Raw genomic sequence first — 18201 nt, forward strand, 5'->3', positions numbered from 1 at the left:
TCTAGGGACGAATAAATTATAACTGGGCAGGTTTGATATTTGGATGAATGATGGTAATTTAATTGAAGAAAAGCATCCGGGGTTATTGTTGGTTTCTCTCAAAAGGACCAAATATAAATATAAAATAGTTTGTAATTAATGACATCCAATATATGAAATGCCATCAAAAAATGCATATATGTGTAATAATATAAAACACGACACATATTTCAGGAAACATATAGTGGCGTTAACTTTATTAGGCATAGAGTGGCCTCCCATAGCTTCTGATGGGCATGGTAATAAAATATATTTTCAAAGGAAACGATGTATAAAATCAATTATACATGTTGCATATCCCTAACTCGGTTAATCTTTATAGCTTGGTTCCTTTCCAAGTTAAATATATCTCAGTTTAATCCCAAATGTATGTAGGTTTAGATTTAAAATTTCGTTGATATATAATTTATCGTTTTGAGGGGGAGAACTCCAAATCACCCCGCACCTGTGATTTCAATTAGCCCCATCATATATGTTACCTAATTTGACTTAGTATGCAAAGTTAAAAGTACAGTATTGTTTTATTTTAACTTACGGTGGCCATATTTAATAGCAGATGATCATCGTCTGCATAACCTTGAAAGTCTTTTGAAGGTATTATTAATATTATTTAAATACATTTCTAGGAGCGTCATGTTTTGATGTTTTCTTTCAGAGAGGATCCTAGTCGTTTTTTTTTTTAGTTTTTGAGGGGAGAGGAAAATTATACTAACGACTGTGATATTGCTTATGCTATTGACACAATTTTAACAAATGTGAATGATCATTATGCCGAAGTATTTAATCTTAATTTTATCTAGCAGCGTTCTAGAGGAAGATGCTGATCGGAACTGTAAACTGTCCACGACATCGCACGACTGTTGAAAGATGCTATCACAATGGCCTTAAAACCAGTTATGGCAAACGTTTTTGATAAAGAACTAATGTAATATATACCAAACAGAAGATGCCTGCATGTTTTGTCTAATGTGGAAAATCACATTGATATTTAGTCTAGATCATTAAAATAAATGTTATTAATAGTGCATTTATATGCAATGGTTGAGGAACTGATAGGAAATGCGGAATGACTAATGGAATAGTTTGCTTTTCAGTTCTAGTTATACGTAATTATGATAGCTTTCATCATTTGCTACAACAAATAAATACTTACCCTGTGCCGCTATATACATATGGAAGGTCTTGAAACCCTGAAATTGAAATCTATCCCATCACTATTTACGAAGCAAATATTGGTGTAACATTTGTCCACTTTTGTATTTAAAACATTTAGTTTTATAAATTACACATGTTTCAGAGCTTACTTATGGAAATACGTATTGAAATTTGTCACACTTTTACATCAGTTAGCTTTGGCGGGTTGTAACGAAAAGTCATCACGTGTTTTAAAAACTGTGCTATGAAAGGAAAGAAAAAATCATATGATTGTGTACCAATGAAAGAACATAAAGATATATAAAAGTACGAAGGCATTTTGTTATAATTGCTTGCATTAATAGTCCTACCACGTACATATTCCGCATGATAAACAATCAATTTCATAAAGTTAATATAGTACATGTTCCCTCTCTTTAATTAAGCACGGAAGATGCAAATATTGCTTTCGCTTTTTTCAAAAGATTTTATCAATTCACAAACTATGTTTTTATGGGTAGCAATCAGTGAACGTGATCACGTTAGAGTATTTAAAACTTTTATTTCGAACTTTCCCAAATGAAGCCTGATATACTATTATAGTTAACTATATATATATATATATATATATATATATATATATATATATATATATATATATGGTCCAACACGCTTACTTAAGTAAGCGACCAGACAATCCATCGTGCATGGAGTATGTCATATATGCACGCACGATCACGCAGAGAGAGATATATCTCCCTATATTAGATAAATTAATCTCTCTCTCTCTCTCTCTCTCTCTCTCTCTCTCTCTCTCTCTCTCTATATATATATATATATATATATATATATATATATATATATATATATAACTCGAGTTGTAATTGTTTTGAATTTTTATACACGGAATTGTTACATGTTCTTAATATGAACTGTAGCATAAAGCATGTATTTAAATAGTATTCCTATTATATAATGTAGGTTTGTTGTTTTATATCCATATAAGCAAATTTACCATATTCTACCAATATTTCAATTCGAAAAATGTCACACCCCCAAAATGCCTAAATACGCTTGCTCAAAGGTATCATTAAATAACATAAGTTACATTAATTTTGATGTTGCATTTTATTATGTTTATTTGAACATGAAAGTTATACGATTTCCCATCATATCGCTTAAATGTTGAACGTAGTCGCACAGGCAGCAAATAAAAAGATCATTCTTTAAAGTGTACAAATAAAAGGAAACATCTTGAGCTTTCAGGCACGATTAACTATTGTTTAAAAAAGATATTCGACTCGCGAAGTACGATTTGCTACGGTTTTATATTGCCTGTTCCAATTTGTCACCTATGTTAAAATTCGGGTGAGTTGCATTGCTCTGTTGACTTACTTTGCAGCCGGATAACTTACAATGCTATATGCTTTTTCAGAGATCGAATTTATTGAAATATATTAGTTCTGCATTAATCAACAGTTTCCCAGATTCTAATTTTAAAGTCAGCCCTAGAATACAGTTCAGGCGGAATTGAAAGTACTAAGGGGATCTGATGGGGTGAGTTCAATATCATACTTTTCAATCCAAGAGCAAGATTGATTTCTAATTAAATAACATTTATTTTGCTATCTAAATAATTGATTCATCTTTGGCTATAACACGAACTGATTGGACAAAACATAACATTATGAGTTGATTTAATCAATTAAGGTCATGCCTAATGAGAAAGTAATGTGTATTATTGATGGTCGACTTTGGACAGAGCGCTATCTGAATAGTATTCGGAAGGAACGTTAAGATGTCCTGACCAAGTTGGTGAGGTCACTGACTAATAATAAATAGGCAATACATGGCGTCACTCTCGGCACGGGTTTAATTACAGCCTGTTAAAAGAACAACTATTCAGTTTCTTAAACCTTTCATACTACATCAGTGTTATCAAACGTGTATTACTAGGTTTTTGATAATGTACATCTAGTACTAAATACAAGCACACATTCTTGTTCGTGTGTCTCTTTGTCATCGTGGTTAATACACAAAACAAATAGTTCGATATTGATCGATAAAAATCAAAGAAAGAAAGTTATTTTTTCCAAATATTTATGACATATTTACCTGAAAAAAATCCACAAACAATCCCTTTTTTAAAATATGTGCTTGGTTAAATACCACACATGCGCCTAATTGTTTTTCTTTATTTATTCTATTTTTCTCATTGTTCCAAATAAAGAAAGTGAAAATCACTTACGTTTACATAGCATGCATTGATATAATCGTTTTCATTGGACGGATCCCATATTTCAAGTATCACGCGACTATCGTCGTCTGTAAATGAGAAACCATTATAAAAATATTACACTGTACAGTGCATGCCTGCAATTCGAAACACATCTAACAATTTCGTGTCCATCAAAATATGTATGGTAATATGACCATCCTTTTCCTCTTCGTGAAATACATGGGTAGCGCTCATCTCAACCATTGTCGTTCATGAAACTGAAATAAACCTGGCCGAACTTCATGTGCACCCGATCCTAGCAATATACACATGTTACGAATTATTTTGTATCCTAAATGCTAGAAAATATGTAACGAGACATTTTAGAGGAATAATCAGATATTACAAATAAGTTCTAATAAAATAGCCACTGAATAATATATTAAGGTATAACAATTAAATAATGTATGCATCTTTGTATCATTAGGGACTGCCAAATTTACAATCACACATAACGTAGGTACATGCCAACACATGATTCATAATCTTCATATCAATGCATATTATTACGCAAAGGTAGCCAAAAGCACGAAACAAAACGATATAATCCAATAAACTGTGCGTTTCGTGCCTACACAAGTCCACGATACTTCAGCAGATCGAGTTCATTTATTTTCATACAAACATTTTTGTCTTTAACTCGCCTTCTCTTGTAAGCATAGTATATAAGCAAGCTAGATACAGTCATTAGTTTGGAGAAGTTACTGAATTTTGACGAAATAACCACATACACATATCTATTTGACGTCATTAATATCCGCTCCATTTCCGGTTAATTTATCCTAAGCTTTGTGTATATGTGTGAATACAGAAATGGAGATTAAATATCACACGAGAGATAGAAAACCAAATGATTTAATACAATACGCAGTGAAATTTGTCGAGCACAACATCATAGATTAAAAGCTATTATTTGAAAAGGTAGTACAAGATAATTCTTAACTCTATGTCTCTAGCAACACTTCTCTGTAACAAATACACATGTTAAAGTAAAAAAACGAAAGGGATTGTGTAGTTAGCGAAACGGACCAACGTAAATGACTACCGGAAGTTCTGAAATAGCTTTTTAATTCTAACATACGTATATTACGACACCACCTCCACCACGTTTCCGCCAAGCAGCCCCCTCTTCATATGTATGTGCTCTTTCTTACACAACCATTCAAAAACTCGTATCAGACAGCAATAGGTAAGTATATATACGCTAGAAATGTGCAGATATAAATTATGTATGGTGGTAAAAAAAGAACTATAATAATTGTACAAATCACGAAAGAAGAAGGATGAGGAAAGTCTAAAGAGAAATAGAAGGAAATAAAAAGAAACACTGACAGTTACAAGAACGAGATCAATCATTTGCTTGTCTTGCTCCTTGAATTTCATCTCTACTTTAAACGTCCATTGAGTCTTCCATCATATTTGCTGATATAATGATACTCAGATCATTGTTATCACGGAAATAATCAGATACGCTAACATTATATATATATATATATATATATATATATATATATATATATATATATATATATATATATATATATCGACACAGATAATCAAACCTTTTAAACGTTTTGCTTGTTCAAGTCAAATATTTTTCTTCAAGAAGCTGAATCATATTTGACAGTGAATCCATTATATAAGGTGAAATGACCAAATGTGAAATGTTCAACCGTTCATAATTACGTCTGTTACATGTCAATCATCGAGTTACTTATATAAATGACATACGAATCACAAGGTTATCAGTAATGTCATTGCGATAGACCTTAAATTAAATAAAAGAGTAAAAGGCATATATATATATATATATATATATATATATATATATATATATATATGGCACACCAACAGGCTTTACAATATACATTGTTGACAATATTGTGCAGATAGATGATGCAACACGGCTTTAGTTCAATTTAAATACCACAAGCTGAATGTATATGATTACGTTTTCTGCGAACGAAGCTATTTAATGGTGTCGAAATATAAATAACAATACACATCATATTCTCATATTGACGATCATTCGCAATGTTCAGGTATATTTTGTCAACAATGGGATTGAAGCTAAAGTGATATTCATAGCAACGGTGTTTATCCTGAAAAGTGGTCTCGAATATTTCGAAAATTAACCTTTTCAACATTGTCACCTATGTTTTGTAATTAAGGATCAGAGTTGCAATTTTTTATTATATACATGGTCACATGGACTGTCATGCAACAATACTAAAATCACATGGATTATACGTTTGTTTTAAACAATCTGCTGGATGGAGCCCTTGGTCCAGGGCTTTGTTATTATTTGGGTAACATATCACATAAGTTAAATCTTGGGAAGCAAGAACAATGTTTTCGAACACTACATATATCTCACAGGAAAAGGTTAAAATAGGAAACTGAAACTTCTTTCTGTGAGTTGCAAGACCCTTACTTTCGCAGTGACAACACTTTAGTTTTTTCTTTGTATATGTATTGATTGCATTCTCATTTTAGTTATTGAATCAGTTGATCCTGAGAGCAGTACGTTATACTCACTTTCTTATGATACTTTTAAATGGCCAAATAGTTTGAGCGTAATCTTCAGAACTGGGGGCCCCGAGTGGCTCGCCGTTACCGATCACTGCCATCTCACATCTGTCTGCGTGGGTTCGAGTCCAGGAGTCGGCGAATGTGGATATGAGAGAAAGCATGCCAGTAGCTTCTCGTGGGTCGGTGGTTCTTCCCGGGGTTTTGCCGGGTTCTTCCTCCACCATTAATACTGGCCGCCATGTATAGCCTATCATGTGCTGAAAAATGGCATTAAAACCGACAACAACAACAACAACATCAAATCTTCAGAACTTATAATTGTATTTTGCTCGAATACGATTTATGAATAATAACATGTAATCTTCACATTAAGCGATACAATTGTTCTGCACACATTAACGAAAAACAACTAAAGAATAAAATGCGAATCTTTATCCGATGTTTATAATGCCTGCCAATATTTATGATATACATTCAATATTAAAGTGGGTGTGAATCATAAATCAAGTAGAACGTGTCTAAGTATTACCACGAAATTAAAATGTCAACTTCATTCTGTTTGTGAAATGTCTACCAATTTGCATCACTGGCCCTTAAAATAGAGTGCGGTATATGTGCAAACAAGACTTTCGGATGTACAACCAAATGATCAACAAATATACAAATAACACACGTATTATGTCTCTTCCGTATTTAATGAGAGTCGAAAGCTACCTGTGCACTGGTCGTTGTCAGCTTATTACGCTTATAGAAGTCAAACCCTCACACACGTTATCCATTTCTGTATCCAGTACACTTGAAAAAACTGTTATCTGCCTTATGGATTGTCATCTTCGCTGGTCAAGGTTCCGATGTGATAATCCCCATTTACATTGGTGCTTTTTCCTACAGACATCTATTGGTTCCTATGAGCTGCCTCCCTTAGTATGCAATGACAACAAACGAATAGTGTGATGCATTGTATATCGGTCGGAAACGGTGGGGGGGGGGGGGGAGGGGGGCAATGGATCTAAAACGGATACCTTCCAAGATTAACATCGCAAGTATGACTTTGTACAAGAGGGAGACCAATACAAGTGAGTTTGAGTGAAAGGCATTTGTACAAACACGGACCGGCACCGGAAAATTGCTTAATTATCAGTCAAGTTGTGTACTCCCCCTTGTGTCGATCATGTAGAAACAGTGCTCAAACTTAAACAGCTTAAGTTTGATTGGATGCGGTAGCTTGCCGCCGCATCCAATGAAATTCACTGACTCAAAGCACAGAAATATCTGCTCGATACGCCAAGCAGTAGATTGGGTTGTCATAGGGAAACATTGGCTAGCGAAGATGATGGTTTATATTATATCTCTCCACCTCTCTCTCTCTCTCTCTCTCTCTCTCTCTCATATATATGTAAGAGAAACTGCGAAAGAGAAAGAAAACAACAATTCAGGAATATATCAATAATACGATCATGCTTTATTCCTTATCATCATATATGTTAAATATATAAATGATGACCATATTGGAATTATATTAAATGAATTTATAAATAAACTAAGCAGAAAATTGAACTTGCCCTTGGAAAAACTGACCTTCACCCCAAAATGGTCAATCAGTAAAAAATGATTAGAAACAGCTAGACTTCAGTGAGAGAGAGAGAGAGAGAGAGAGAGAGAGAAAGAAAGAGAGAAAGTCATATTCTAGCCATGGCTACTTATTAATCCACAATGATAGAAACTTCCTTGTACTTTAGAATCAACATGCTGTTATTTGTTTTATAAAACGGGTTCATTGGAGCTAGAAACCTCGCCAGGCTTCCTTTTCTTGCCTGATCAACATAGCCTACTCATTTTGTCAACTACATCAAAAATAATGAAACTACTATTTTCAGTGATTGATATATATTCTCAACTGAAAGATTTGTGAACACCGATTGTATCAATATACATCACAAATATCACTTAATCACTTGGAACTCACCGACTTAAATCACATATTTGACAGACCTAATTTTGCGATCGAGAAAACTTATTTGTATCTATTTCATTGCTGCCCAAGCAGTTTTTACTTATCGGTCTCTTAATTATTACCACATATGCAATATGTCTTAAACACAGCGTGTGGGTGTTCTATTTTCGTTTCATTGATCATGCTTTGTATGAAATCCTGGTGGTTAATTGTTATTGACGAGTGCCTACCTTTCCAAACACGACTGTCAATGGAATCTCAATAAATTATATCATTAACAAGTAACATCATACTCGCCTAACGATGGTGACATGCATCAACAATCTTTATACTTAGCCAGCCAACAAACCGCCGGAGGCTATGTTAGGGACCCGAACGTTGATTTATAACGGATACATACAATTATTACTATTAAAATGTAACTGATAAGCTAAAATAGTAATATGCATTTCTTATTTGTCAAAACCGGTTTCAATATGTTACAGAACACTTGTAAAGTCATGCTCAACTATTCGGAAACTTTAACGTGAGTGGGAAGATATTGAACTTGTCCCAATGTCGGGCAAGTTGATTTGAAAATCACTGTGTGTATATATATATATATATATATATATATATATATCTGTGTGTGTGTGTGTGTGTGTGTGTACGTAGTAAGTAGATACGTGGATGGCCGGACAGGTGAATCTAATGATGAAAGCTTGGATGGATCGGCATCTGTTCTATTTTTATATAAGCCATGTTTTATAAAAACACCAGCTCAGCCTATAAATACGTACATGGGTATATGTTTTTGTAACGATTTTTCGATCTATTTTCTGGTAGAAGAGCCGCTTCGTGTGAGTTTGTCAATCCATCAGGCAGATTCTGAAAGTAAATATGTAAGTAGATACACCTTATCATAAATCACAGCCTTTTTATCCATAGAGTATAATTAGATTAAAAGAACACACTGACAATAGCAAATAGCAATACTATTATTAAATGTATTGTGTGTGTGTGTGTGTGTTTTGGATTTTTAACGTAGCTTGAACAATTTTTCAGTCATATCGCTACGACGTCTGCAGTGTGGCAGTTTATAGTGATGTCTAGCACTGGGGCATCATGCCGTAGACATGTAGCATAATGTCCCACCCAGTCCATTATCGTGCCACATGGTTGACCAGTCCTAACACTAACCTCTTAATGCTGAGCGCCAAGCGAGGCAGCTGTTAGTACCATTCTTTTAAGTCTTTGGTATGAGTCGGCCGGGGATCGATCCCACGACCTCACGCATCCGGAGAAGACGCTCTAACCACTAGGCCATCGAAGCGGTTATCAAATGTATTCAGACTGCCTTTAAAAAGTCTTTTCCGAACATCATTTTCAGGTGTACCACAAATCTCATTTTATTTCGTACGTAGAACAAAAATGCACAATTTAAAGCGTTGAAAATGTTCAACCAGGTACGTATGTGTTATTGTTTTAATATCTAGACATGCCTTTTTAATAGATAATTTATTTACTTGAATAGATAATTTATTCACTTAAGATTAGAAAGATATGAGATTATGTCCTATATATTTACCGTTTTATGAAAACTGTTTCATAATGCACACAGCGGGACATTAAGATTAACAGTGACATAACACACCAATGAAATATCGTAATTGCGTTTGCTTTCAACATTAATTTGTATCAATGAAGATGCTGGGTAGTATCGTGGATGTACTAGATATGGATATGCAACATAACTAGTTATACGTACCTTGTATTCTTCTTCATACAAACTCGATGATATCTTTCGGCTCATAAAAAGAGAAGACAACTCTTCTACGCGGATTGTGTGCTTATCGGTCATTTTTTGTGGCGTAAAGGAATAGTATTCCTGTGAGCTCTCATTACTATTCACGTATACATGTTTCGAGTCGTCACATTCCTGACTCTTTGTTTCGTGATTTTTTTTCTTGGGCTCTGCTGGAATATTTAAATTTGCAAATTATCATAAATTTGTGCAAATCTCAAACAGCTAAAATATTTCAAAAATGAAAAAAAAAAAAAAAAAAAATAAGGAACATTAACCTACTGTGATACAAAATTAGAGCTTTCTGTGATCGCTTGCGACTTTTGCCAGCTCGATCGGAATGAAAACACATAAAGTGTGAATAAAGCGATTAAAATATAGCCTTTCCGCCAGTTTCAATGATAATTAGAAACATGTTGAAAAATAGCACAAGTAATGTTGTTGGTAATGGAAGGGAACCTCCTGATTTATTACTTATAGGATAATCAAGCAGACAAAGATCGTTGGATTTCAGATATGTCACTATTATACCTGTTTTCTGATTTGTCATTGTTTCTTGATTGATTCCTAATTTTAGCCCACATGTTTTCGGCAGTTTGTGCGGGAACCATTCGATAAAAGCAAAGAGGAACCAATCATCATATACAGAGAATGCGGGTTGTGGGGTGAGTCTCGAAAATATACAAGAAATATTTCCATCAAAGTTTAGGATAGATGAAAAGTTCAACTCATGTACGAAATTGATTGGCAGAGATAGAGAAGCAAAATAAAATATGTTATTTAAAACATGGCATTTAAGTTATATTGTATTTATCTTACATTATATAAAAAATACGAAAAGAAACAAGTCTTGAAATCAAGTTCATCATTGTCATGTAACATAGTCCATATCTTAAATTAAATGTGTTGATATATTGTTATTGCAAAGTTGTTGCATACAATCAGGAAAGATCATATGGTCTATTTGTTTCATTACATCAATTAATCAATAAATTATCAATTTACCATAAATGGCCTTCTCTCTGATGGCTTTCTCTTTCTGCTCCTTTCCGCCTGAATAACTTGGTATTTCAGTTAGATTAGTGTCAACGATTTTATCTTCCCTTCCGTCTGATCCTCTTGTTCTTTTTCTAAATTAAGATTATATCGCGCAACAATTGCATTTTTTAAAACAGTAGCATGTACAGTATATATTTGTCTTTTGAATTTAGTACTTGCTGTTTGAGGAAAAGGGGAATAAGTTTGGAATTAATGAATCTGAGTTTAAAGGATCTACAATTGATTGACCTACTCTATTTTCACGAGAACATTGTGCATATGCACTTATTTTGAAAGTATTGTTTGACACGCGACATAAAATAGAGATTATCATAATAGTTGTTTGCGTATCTCATGACTGAAATGCTAAAGCTAGAGTCAAAGGTGGTATACATCAGAACGTTTTATACACTTGACAAAATGTGCCCTATGAAAGTTTCACAAACACGCTTCGGAACATCAGACCCATGATTTGAGAGTGGAATGACTAGGATAGAAAAAGTTACAGAGATGAGGTGCTTTGGTACCGATCGCATATAACGCTCATATGCATTTTTCAAGCATCTCTCCTGAAGTGTGAACAATGACCTGAGTGCATACTCTGTCAGCGTATGCTGGCAGTCGAACCCATATTTGTCATTTGTAGCAATTCCCACTCTGTATGACAGAAGTATCTTATTCTTCAGTCAGAGACTTTCATGATAATGTACAATCCACTAACCGTTGGATCTGTTGAGGAAATGCGACCTATGCAACATATCTTCACCATCTATTTGTCAGAATTTTTGAAAATATTTTTATCGTCGTCTTATAATGCATATATCTTTGACAGAATGTTAGGTTATGTTTCAGTTATCACTTGGTAAAGTTTATGCTTATTTTAGAAGAATTGAATTGCATTAATATGTTACAATTCTTGATAATTCCATTGTTATAACGCTACCTTTAATAAACACCATACATTAATTAATTTCTTTACGTGCTTTTAACACTAATACATACATACATACATACATACATACATACATACACTTGGCACAATGGGTTATTCTACAAGTGGTACAGACTTGGCATCAAAGGGAGACCTTGTGCATAACGAAAGACTCGTTTGAGAGAGTAACAAGTTCTGTTTTATTTGCGGGCAAGATGTTCCACACGCCTCGATATTAGGCAGGGAGAGAGAGAGAGAGATTGAAGAGGTATCATAATATTGGTGATCGTTAATTTTTCTCACGTATGTATGTATGTATGTATGTATGTATATATGTATGTATGTATGTATGTATGCATGCATAAGCGCTGGTTACCTTTTGTAGAAGACAAAGGCAATAATTACTATAAGGACGATGACACACATCGCAGCTGTAACTCCTCCAGCCACACCGGCGACACTAGATTCAGGCTCTCTGTTTTTCAGTGCAACTGGAACGGCTTTTATGGATAAAGATTTTTATCAGAGATTGCTTATACTTTGCTGATACAACCGCATGCTCGATGTGAACATATACTTTTACCATATGATATTTTCAGAGACTTTATTTCCACATTTGTCAAACAAATCATCAGTAAATCCTAATTTTGATTTTGTACAATATACATATATAAGCATATTTGTATTCATCATTTAATACATTGTACTAAATATGATACCGCACATTATTTCTAAAAAAAATAAAATAAAAACATTTACTCGTTCAGACAAAAGAGTAACCTGCCTTGGTATAAAATAAAATCAGATGTAAATATTGGCATTGCTTTGAAAAAGTATGACAAGGAATTATAAAAGATAGACTGATATATGTCTGGTGCCACCAATAATCCAATGAGCACATTTAAATTATTGAATTTTTGAATAATCTTTACTAGTAGTTGGTAGATGTAACATGACGATAATGAAAAGGTGTACGCTTTCAGTCTGATTTCAATGTGCAATTGAACATTTTTCGTGATCTTTGCTGCTTCTACGCATTAAATATCTTTGGTTAGGTACAATTTCCGGTAAGGATCCTTTAAAAGACCATGGTAGGATTTCAAAGGAATGAATGCAATGTATGTCGGCGATATACTAGTAATTGCTCCAGTTCTTACGGCCCTCTGAAAACTTATCCACAAATTTATAAGACAAAAATTTAAAGCGCAGAAACTATATTTTATACTAATATATTTAAAGATTTTGCAATATTATTCCTAGTGCTAAAGAAATGCCATACCAAGTCGGGGTATGCACTTTGCGATGTCTTTTTTATCGTTTCATTATGAAAATAATATGCTGCGATTAACTTGCATCTACGAACTGCATTGTATTATATAGAAGGTCAAATCTCTGTCTAAAGTGATAAGTAACTTTTATCAGATTATTGTCAAAATAATATTGACTTATGTGGCGGATTAAATACAATAAATATCAAGAAACGCAGATGTTTTAGACTGTGTGAAGATATTTTCTAATCCCGTATTCTCGAAGAGAATTCTTATGAGAATATCTTCAAACTTTCGTCATTAGAATTATTTATTTAAGGACAAATTATCTGTTGAAACTGTCACTGTTTGAGTTGAATTACAATGAGTATACATAACTTGTTTGTGTACAGATGGACAAAGTGATGATAATTCACCGGAATATCGCGTACTATTGATTTATAGCGTTGTATGAACATTTTGCCTGCTCACCACTCGAACCTTATTTACACAAAACCTCATACAAGAACAGTCATCAATTTTCCCATATAAACTCTAAAAACGCACAAGTTGAAAGACTTTTCTTGAGCAAGTCTGGTTTACTACATACATATTTTAGGCCATCGACATATCATGCATGGGACGAATTGGGAAATAATCGTGTTATAATTGTCAGTATCTTAATTATGTATATTATTAATGCTTTTCTTTAATTGGCAGAATGTATACTGTGATTATCAAATTGTTCAAGTTGTGGGTTTTTGTTGGGTAGATAAGGCTTTCATGTGATTTCGTTACGGTATGTTTGCTTTCAATAATATGCAGGTCTACATTTAAATTTCTATGCATGCATTTACAAGTTTATAAACACCATACTTGTGCTTTGTAAATCTTATGTAGACACAGTAAAAAATCGTTATCAATTGTAGTTGCAACAAGGGTCATCGGATCACATTAGTCGTATTTAGAATTGAGAGTTCTGGCTCACTTTTTTCTCAACGTGAATTGTGTGAAAAAGCAGGATGTGAGTGAGTTCGGACTCACCTTTCTTGCTAACGAGAATCGATAGGTAAATGTACTAAAGCTTTTGATCAAAGAGAGTCCCGGCTTAGTACTTTTATTTTGAAACGTGGATCGATGAGAGTTCTAGCTCGGTATTTCACAAGAGAGGTTTGGCTCAATCTGATCGATCAGTAAATTTGTTACAATGTTTGGAGAGAGTTCTTGCTTACATTGATGATTTTCAAACGGGGATCGTCAAGGTCTGTTTCCAAGAGAGATTTGGCTCACTTTGATGATTCTCAAATGGGGATCGTAGAGAGTTATATCTGACTTTGATCAATGAGAGTTTTGGCTCAATTTGATCGAGGAGAGTTCTGGCTCAGTATTTCAAATAAGAGGTTTAGCTCACTTTTGTTACACTTTCATAAGAGTGTCCTGGCTCACTTTTCATTTTCCAATGCCTGTGCACGATGGTATGGTTTCCATCTACGCAGTAGCGTTTATCGTCGAACGCACACATACCTCGTTTGATGAGTAGCACAGTGGAGATATGATGGCAGTGAGACTGTAAGGTTTTGATCGAATAATATTGGAGACCGCTTTATAATGCCTAGCGATAATGATAAAATGTGGCCGTTTTATCGATGACGGCCTTTTTGATCCCCTTCGCTTTCTTTTTAAGGTTACCGTGATCCAGTATGAATTATATATTTTCTAGCGAAGACCGATACATTCCTAGATGTTGTTACCGTTGGTTTCGTCTTCCACCATCCAATGACTTTATTTGTTATTCCTGCAGTGAAACAGACTATGTGGATGGTAATTGGACAGACGAAACTGCGATCGACGATTAAACATATCGTGGTAAAAATCTTACGTGTCAGTTTCGTAGAGGAGACTGTCCGTATCCGTCTTGAAAAGCTGTGCTTGGTCACCGTACTTGTTTTTGATGAAATCATAATGATCCTTACACATGAGCATTCTACACACGTCGAACACGGCCACGACAATATAGACCATTTTGTCCAGTTTGAGAGTGTTTTTTCTACATTCGATCGCGACCAGGCTTTCAAAGAAGATTTTCATGCGGACAAATGCATATCGTTGCCGAGTTCGTTTCGCCGTTCTACGTTGTTGGCGATCTCAATGCTTTTCCCTTTTATTTTGTTTGCAATGGTATTTCCAAACAAGGAATTGTTCTTGAGTTTGAAGAAGTCTTTATCAAAATTGTTAGTGGAATTAGTTCTCTGGACAGTATTGAAATTAATGTAAACCTTCATCCATTTTTGCCTGTTTCAATTTGAGCGCACGCTTCACCCTTTTGAGAACAAGGCCGTGTGGTAGCGCCTGTAGCAGCGTTAGATAATGTAAATGTTTTTGTCGTGCAGATTAAATGCCAGTTTTGTCACTTAGATGTATACGACATCAGTGTTTTGAATTTATGTTGTTGTTTGCTCAGCTGTTGTCCTTCGAAGAGAATGTTTTATGCGCAGAATTAATAGTCGCTGTGGAGATCGTGTCAATATTTCAATCAACAGAGGCCGATCTCGTCGAAATAGCCATCGGACACTCCATCAGGATCATCCACAATGATCTGTTATCCGGCGATAACGTGAAATCGATAAAGGGACGAGGCTGAAATATCGCCTATCACCGAGATTGTTTACATGGAGATAAATGCTGTATTTGAACGTTTTCGTCGGATCGCAGTTGGACAGATATGTGTGATTGGCGATCGAGAGCTCTCTTTTGATGGAGATGAAATGGATAAATGGATACATCTGCAATATCGCCCATCACAGAGGCTGTTTGTATTGAGATAAATGATGTATTTGAACGTTTTCGTCCAATCGTAGTTGGACAGGTATTTGTGATTGGCGATCGTGGGCTCTTTCATGATGGAGCTGAGTCATTTTTCAGTGCACATGATGTCCGGATCGGTAGCGATTGCATAGTGGTTCCGCTTTGGACAGAAGTGCATTAAAGACGAGTACGTGTGTAATCGTAGTCGTCGGAAACGTGTTACAGATTCAACAAGAAATATAACACTTCTTTAGGCTGCAACGAAGTTTCCTCGAAACGGGTACATGCATCAATGTAGTCGTAAAGATACAAACTCCCTTTCGTCGAAGCGAATCTGCCTCTGTGCCAAATTCCCTTTTCCAAATACTAAATTCAGGACAGTGTTTAGCGAGTTCTTCAACCGACGACGACAGGAACTGAAACAAATGGATGAACCGAAATGGACATTTATTGTTAGAAGTTGTGTTGGATGACCTTAATTTTAACACCTACGAAATCGAGCACGTGTTTCACGCGTGAATCACTCAACGCGGCCACGACAAAATGTCCCACGTACCCACGAAGGTTATGTGTGATCACCAGAAGAAACTCGGTATCGTTAAAGGTGCAATTGCAGCACTCGTGGTCCGATCCTCTAAACGCGCTAGTGATGTGATAGAGACCTCTGACATGTGTTCGCCTCCTGTCATGCTCGAACGTTTGTCACAGATATGACAAGGCGTTGAGATCTTGGAGATTTTCGTTCTTCAGGTGTCAGCGGTTTCATCGTTGCAGTATTTCTACGAATGTCCCGGACAAAGTTGCAGTCAGAAGTTAGTTTTTAGAAACATCACACGACTAAGTCTTCGCCGCGACGCTGTTTATATTGCGACGACAAACACTCATCGACCGCACATCATAGTTTGTAGCAGACGGCTTTTTTGATTAACTTGCATGAACGATTGGTCCGTGGATGACACTGCACCTTCTACGTTTTTTAGGATCCACTCGAAGTCAAAACCGAAGTTCAACAGCAGTGCGTACTTTTTTTCCCGTGATGGTGAAACGCTAAAGTGTTCCGATGTTCTTTCGGCATATGGATGGTTTATTGTTCGTGACAATACTTTGCCGTTAAGTGTTCGCTTAGTTTTGCTTCTTCCTGGAAATTGTTGTCTTCCTGGAAACCCTGGAAACCGTGAAGACAATGGTAAGAAAAGAACATTTCCCGTTGTACTTGTACTGAGAACTGCATAATTTACAGACTTAGTAATGCTGTGATAATAAGTCCAAGTGAGAAGCCTTGCATTGATCACTGCGTTTGTTTCATCGTTTTACAGACACAACTCATCAAGACAATCGGTCGATTGTTGATAGGATCTGTGGAATAGGTATTGCTGTAGCACTTTTGTATATTAAGAGTGGTCTATACATTATTGGAGCTTTCTAAAATGAGCTTTTAATGATGGTTTCGGTAGTTCCTTCAAAATGGTAATGCATTTCATCAGGCCTGGACCATGCTCAACGTTTCCATAACTTCTAAAATTTAAAATGGCTGATTATAATTTTCTGAATTATTTGATGTGAATTTTAAATGGATTCTCTCTTTTTGAATTTCCGGCTTCGAATATCTGCTGAATAATTAGATGATGATGAGACGTCTGCAAGTATATTTGATATGTCATATGTGATTCTAATATTGTATTGTTTACATTTAGATGTCGGAATGAGCTGTTGTTTCCCTCACCATTTATTTTGCAGATCATCTCCAATACCTTCTTCACAGCGGAACGAGATTTTAAAGTATAAACATAATTGTATGATGCTCGTTCACATTCTTTAATTGTGTTGCAAGCTTTAGCCGGGAATATGCGATACCTACTTCACATTTTGTACGTCAGACGATTGCTAAATCTCCTCCATGCTTATCAGTGTTCACTAATTGAGTCTGTATAATCGTCAGTCATATGAGTCTCTTAGAGGTTGGTGCGGACATGAGAATAGATTATTCTGCTATCAAGAATAACATATAGTAAAATTGTGAGAAAGATCATGAACGTTTAAAAAAGGTAGTTCTGTTAAGTATAGTTTTGCCAACTGTTTCAAACTTGGTTCAGTCGGTGATCAACAAACACAATTATTTGATGTGTGTGTATGTGTGTGTATTGGTGATGATACAGGAGCAGGTATGTTCCTGTTATTTCTTTATCGTCTTGGAGGGTCATGAATCCCATGCAAAACATGAAATTAGTATCTGGTTTGCATATTTAAGCAAAACGTTTGCAGGACGCATTTAGGGCTAGATATATTAAAATATAAGGTTCAATACTTGTACATGTATATAATGAATATTTATATTAAGATTATCAAACATGTCAGGCCTTTTTTAGTAGGGTGGCTAAGGTTACTTTATGGAATGTAGAAGGCTTCTGTATTTGTTATTTTTTCTTACGTGTAAATATATAAGTATATTCGTACATAAGT

General features: G+C 35.0%; 1 protein-coding gene across 1 annotated transcript in view; it reads right to left on the minus strand.

Moving 5' to 3' along the window:
* LOC149807846 (uncharacterized) overlaps positions 1-18201 on the minus strand; it is a 263634-nt gene that overhangs the window by 28720 nt on the left and 216713 nt on the right. Inside the window, exons 18-23 of the mRNA XM_089971376.1 lie at positions 12066-12189; positions 10726-10850; positions 9685-9893; positions 8717-8804; positions 3422-3498; positions 1193-1229 (exon numbers count right to left, since the gene is read on the minus strand). Of these exons, the coding sequence (XP_089827502.1) occupies positions 1193-1229; positions 3422-3498; positions 8717-8804; positions 9685-9893; positions 10726-10850; positions 12066-12189 (660 nt within the window). The remainder of the gene's footprint in view (positions 1-1192; positions 1230-3421; positions 3499-8716; positions 8805-9684; positions 9894-10725; positions 10851-12065; positions 12190-18201) is intronic.

The sequence above is a fragment of the Sinohyriopsis cumingii genome, chromosome 1, assembly GCF_028554795.1.
Source record: "Sinohyriopsis cumingii isolate HCF-2022 chromosome 1, ASM2855479v2, whole genome shotgun sequence".
In the NCBI taxonomy this organism is placed as follows: domain Eukaryota; kingdom Metazoa; phylum Mollusca; class Bivalvia; order Unionida; family Unionidae; genus Sinohyriopsis; species Sinohyriopsis cumingii.